At 48.2% G+C, this 5,172-nt stretch overlaps 1 protein-coding gene across 1 annotated transcript; it reads left to right on the forward strand.

Annotated features, from left to right (window-relative positions):
- Positions 1–300: 300 nt before the first annotated feature.
- Positions 301–999, forward strand: LOC126491409 (calcineurin B homologous protein 3-like). The gene has a single exon (XM_050127047.1). It carries the CDS (start codon positions 301–303, stop codon positions 997–999), a length of 699 nt encoding a protein of 232 aa, XP_049983004.1.
- Positions 1,000–5,172: the final 4,173 nt, after the last annotated feature.

Consider the following 5,172-nt stretch of genomic DNA (forward strand, 5'->3'; position numbering starts at 1 on the left):
CTGCCTTCGGAACTCTGGAAATTACCGGCTGTTCTAGCATCTTTAGTTTTGTAAGGCAAATTGTGCTTTCCCAGAGAGGCCCTAGGAAAACCAAAGGTAGAATATATAATATGTGTTACAATTAGCTTCATTTTACTGAATTTGGGAAGGAAAGAGGCTTCGGGGATTGTGACGGGCCTGCCCCAACAGAGGATGCCTTGATGACCTAATAAGTCAGAAAGGCAGTAAGGTGAGCCTCCAGGGACCCAGGTCCTCTTCACTGGGGAGCTGAGATAGATCGTCTGGAGCCCACGGGACACCATGGGTGTCTCGCATTCGTCCCAGGAGGCGTGGGAGCGCGAGAGCAGGAGCGATTTCTGGTGGACGCAGATGCAGGAGGGGTACCAGAATCAGAGTGTCTTCAACTGGGACCAGATCAAGCAGCTGCACCAGAGGTTCCGGCTGCTGAGCGGAGACCAGCCCACCATTCGGCCCGAGAACTTTGACAACGTCCTGGACCTGGAATTCAACCCGATCCGCTCCAGGATCGTCCGCGCCTTCTTCGACAATCGGAACCTGGGCAAGGGGACCAGCGGCCTGGCGGAGGAGATTACCTTCGAGGACTTCCTGACCATCATCGCCTACTTCAAGCCGCTGCGCTCCCACTTAAACAAGGAGGAGGCGGAGCTGTACCGCCGGGAGAAGATGCGCTTCCTTTTCCACTTGTACGACGAGGACGGCGACGGGCTCATCACGCTGCAAGAGTACCGCAGGGTGGTGGAGGACCTGCTGTCGGCGAACCCGCAGGTGGAGCGTGTATGGGTGCGCTCCGTTGCCAACTCCATTGCGTGCCGCGCCTTGAATGAGGCGGCCAGGGCGTCAGACCAGCCGCTGGAGGAGGGCCAGCCATACCAGGGCATCACCTTTGAGGACTTCGTCAAGACCTGGCAGGGCATCGACTTGGAGGTCAAGATGCAAGTAAGTTTCCTGAACCTAGAAGCCTTGGCCTTATGCCAGTGAACTGCGGGCTAGCCCCGCCCACCACCATCACCAAGGGAGAAGCTGTCCCCTGAGCCTTGTAGCCTCCTGTAGCAGCTACGGGGTATGTGGGACCTGGGCGGCTTTTATCTCTGAGAATAAAAATGATCAAAAGAAGAGCGGGGCATGGTTGCGCTTGCCTTTGATCCAGCACTCAAGGAGGCAGAGGCAGGCGGATCTCTGAGCTTGAGGCCAGCCTGGTCTACATTGAAAGTTTCAGGACAGTCAGGGCTACCCAGTGAGACCCTGTCTCAAAAACAAAAACAAACAAACAAAAAACAGTACCGAGCACAAATATAACTATGTCCTCTTACTGTTTTTCTGCAGATACAGAATTTGACAACGTAGAAACTCTCTCAAATAAGAGGCATTCTCCAGATGGGTCTCCCAATCTTAGGCTCAAGGAATCCTCCTTCTTTTACTGCCAAGCAGCTGTGGCCACAGGTGCATGCCACTGGCTACAAATTCTTGCCGTAGTTTCCCAAAATCATCTTGCAAAAGTTATCTGATCCTTTAAAAAAAAAAACCTTTATTTTCTACTCATTTTATATATCAACCACAGTTTCTCCATTCCTCCACTCCTCCCACTCCTTCTCCCCCAAGTGTCACCCCCATCCACTCCTCAGAAGGGGTAAGGCCTCCCATGGGGAGTCGACAAAGCCTGGCACATCAAGTTGAGGCAGGACCAAGCCCCTCACCCCTCATCAAGGCATCCCACCACAGGGAATGGGTTCTAAAAAGCTAGCTCATGCACCAGAGATAGATCCTGGTCCTTACCGCCGGGGCCCCTCAAACAGACCAACTGTCACCCACATGCCTAGATCTAGATGGGTTCCATGCAGACTCCCAGCTGTCAGTCTAAAGTCCGTGAGCTCCCACGAGGTTGGGTCAGCTGTCTTTGTGGGTCCGTTCTCCCCCCTTCTTTATTATTGTTATAATTGTATATATAAATACATCTGAGTTCATTTAGTGTTGATCCTATGCATGAGTCTAAGGCTGGCCACTTGGGATTGGGTAACCTGTGGGGGCGGGGGGAGGGTGGCGCAACCCTGGAGAAAACTGTCTCCCGGTCTGTCAGCAGTTATTGGCTGCCTATAGCTCTTCATCTGTGGTTGGGGTCTTGTGGGGTTTCCCTAATCCACACAAGGATATCAGCTGGTGTTTTCACTGTGCTCCTCTTGTTCAGATGACAAAGCTGTTGTGATTTCATGGGTGCAGCTGCCCATGTCTCAAAGACACTCTCTCAAAGTATCCTTGTCTTCTTGCTCTTAGAATCTTCTGTGATGTTCCCAGAGCCTCAGGTGCAGGGTTCTGTTGTAGATATATCTCGTGGGGTGGGGGGACGGACATCTGTGGTCACTAATTCTCTGTATTTTGACCAGCTGTGGATCCCTGTGACGGTCTCCATCTCTGATGAGAGAGGTCGGCCAGATGTGGATCCCTGTGACGGTCTCCATCTCTGATGAGAGAGGTCGGCCAGATGTGGATCCCTGTGACCGTCTCCATCTCTGATGAGAGAGGTCGGCCAGATGTGGATCCCTGTGACCGTCTCCATCTCTGATGAGAGAGGTCGGCCAGATGTGGATCCCTGTGACCGTCTCCATCTCTGATGAGAGAGGTCGGCCAGATGTGGATCCCTGTGACCGTCTCCATCTCTGATAAGAGAGGTCGGCCAGATGTGGATCCCTGTGACGGTCTCCATCTCTGATAAAGGAGGTCGGCCAGATGTGGATCCCTGTGACGGTCTCCATCTCTGATAAGGGAGTAGTGAGAGCTATACTCACCAGGTTCTGTTTCTGTTGTTGAGACAGGGTCTCTCTATGTAGCATTGGCTGGCCTGGAACTCGCCATGTAGACCAGGTTGGCCTCAAGTTCACAGAGATCCACCTGCCTCAGCTTGCCAAGTGCTGGGATTAAAGGCACCATACCTGGCCGGGTTCATCTGAGGATCCTTGAAAGAGTTACAAATTTAACAAGAGGGTCTAGTTTTTCTCTGTTAAAAAAAAAAAAAAAAACCACCACCAACAACAACAACAAAAAAACAAAACCAAACCAAACCCATTCTATCCTATTTTGTATTTATTCATTAATTTTTGCAGTTGTGAGACTTGAACCTAAGCCTCACGCATGGGCAAGTGCTCTGCCACTGAGCCCCATCCCACCCCTTCTCAAATTCATGTGAGTGCTTGCTGGTCTCTGCAGACCTGTTATCACAAGGGCTTTCTGAGATGTCTTTAAAAGTCTCATGCAGTAATTTTCTCTTTGTTGTTCTAGTTGAAAAAACATTAAAATTTAAAAATCTGCCAAAATACCTAGTGGAGTTCTAAATTGGAACTAATGAAAGGCTGCTGCTGTGATGAATATGCATGAGCGAAGGGAACGATGAATATTCATGAAGCAAGAGAATAACAAATATGCATAAGAGTGAATACTAATGAATATGCATGATGAAGATAGTAATGAATATGCATACAGAGTTTGAGTTCTCTGAGGTGCAGTTAGTTGCTTCATGTGTTATTTGTTTGCTTACTTATTTAAATTTTGGGGATAAATTTTCAAGTATCTCTGGCTAACCTCAAACTCACTGTGTAGCCTAAGATGACCTTGCTTCTTTCTCAACTTCCTGAGTTCTGGGAGTACAGTACTATGCTGGATGTATGTGGCGCTAGGAACCAAGCTTAGGGCTCTCTGCATGGGGGGCAAGCAGTCTACCAACTAAGACTCACCTCTGGCCCCCAGACCTTTCCTTCAGATCAGAGCAGACACAGGATTGCTTCTGTGCCTGGAAGGGATCCTTAACCATGATGTAGAGAGATGGAAATCATTTTTTCAACAATACAGTTAGAGTCAAGCTCACAGAATTGCCACTGTGTGATCTTGCTGTGGACTAAGACCTGTAGAATCAAAAATAGAGAAAACATCTCATTGTGTAGAGGGACACTTTGGTTTCCTGTGACATCAACCAATTAGAAAGTGGGGAGTGTGCCTACCAGTAAGTACCCAAGCAGACAAGAGATTAGTTCGGAAACCAAGTGGAAATTAAGTTCAACACTTTCAGGGGCAGCACATCTTTTAGGCAGTTCTCCCCATGGCGAGATTGCTGCTAGATAACAAGTCATCTTGTGGGAACCAAATCACCTCAAGCAACAAGAACTTCCAGAGGGAGCTGGCTCAGTGGTTAAGAGTACTAACTGCTCTCCCAGAGAACCTGGGTTCAATTCCCACCACCCACATGTCAGGTCACAGCTCCCATTCCAGGTGGCCCAACACCCATGCACACAAAATAAAAAGCCCACAGCCTTAAAGAAGGAGAACAGAAATAACGGACAGTCAAGCCACAGTTGGACCCAGATATCTTAATTATGTGAAGAACATGGTAAGGTTGTTAAGTGCGGTTCAAGTCCTGAAAGCCCATAGGAGTGCGAAGCTCTACGAAGGCAAAGACCGCAGGGAGGCTTTTGGTAGTGACTACCAACCTAGTGCTTGCTCCTCAGAGATGCCATTGTTGAAATATGAGCGGCGGCGGGGCTGCGTCCCCAACACCCCGGCCGCTTGGCTAGCTCATGCCTGAAATAACAACACACAAACTGTATTCATTTAAGAACTGCTTGGCCCATGAACTCTAGCCCTTACAGGCTAATTCTCACACCTGGACTAGCCCATTTCTAATCATCTGTGTAAGCACCCCAAGGTGCGCTTACCGGGAAGATTCTAGCCTCCTTCCATCCTGTCCGGGAGCAGAGTCTGACCTCACTTCCTCTTCTGCCCAGAATTCTATTCTGTTTACTCCTCCCATCTATGTTCTAACCTATCAGGGCCAGCCAAGCAGTTTCTTTTATTGCTCAGCCAATGAAATCAACAGATTGATATGACACTCCCACATCACTTCCCCTTTTTCTGTTTAAACAAAAAAAAGAAGGCTTTAACTTAACATAGAAAAATTACATATAACAAAACAGTTATCAAGTAAAAATTACAATAATCTATATCATAACTAAGAAAAACTATAACTATAGCTAACTATTCTTAACTCCATCAAACAGTCCAGAAAGATACAATATTACCTAAACAAATAAGAAATAAGCAAACTCTCAAACTCTAGAAATGACAGAGACATCTCACTGCCTGGACAGTCACCCAAAGTTCCTCTGTACC

The sequence above is a fragment of the Alexandromys fortis genome, unplaced genomic scaffold (genome assembly GCF_014885135.2).
Source record: "Alexandromys fortis isolate MF-2015 unplaced genomic scaffold, M_Fortis_MF-2015_v1.1 scaffold_262, whole genome shotgun sequence".
NCBI classification, from domain to species: Eukaryota; Metazoa; Chordata; class Mammalia; order Rodentia; family Cricetidae; genus Alexandromys; species Alexandromys fortis.

What these genes read in the sequence shown, in the direction of transcription:
- LOC126491409 (XM_050127047.1), top strand. Translation starts at nt 301, where the DNA reads ATGGGTGTCTCGCATTCGTCCCAGGAGGCGTGGGAGCGCGAGAGCAGG.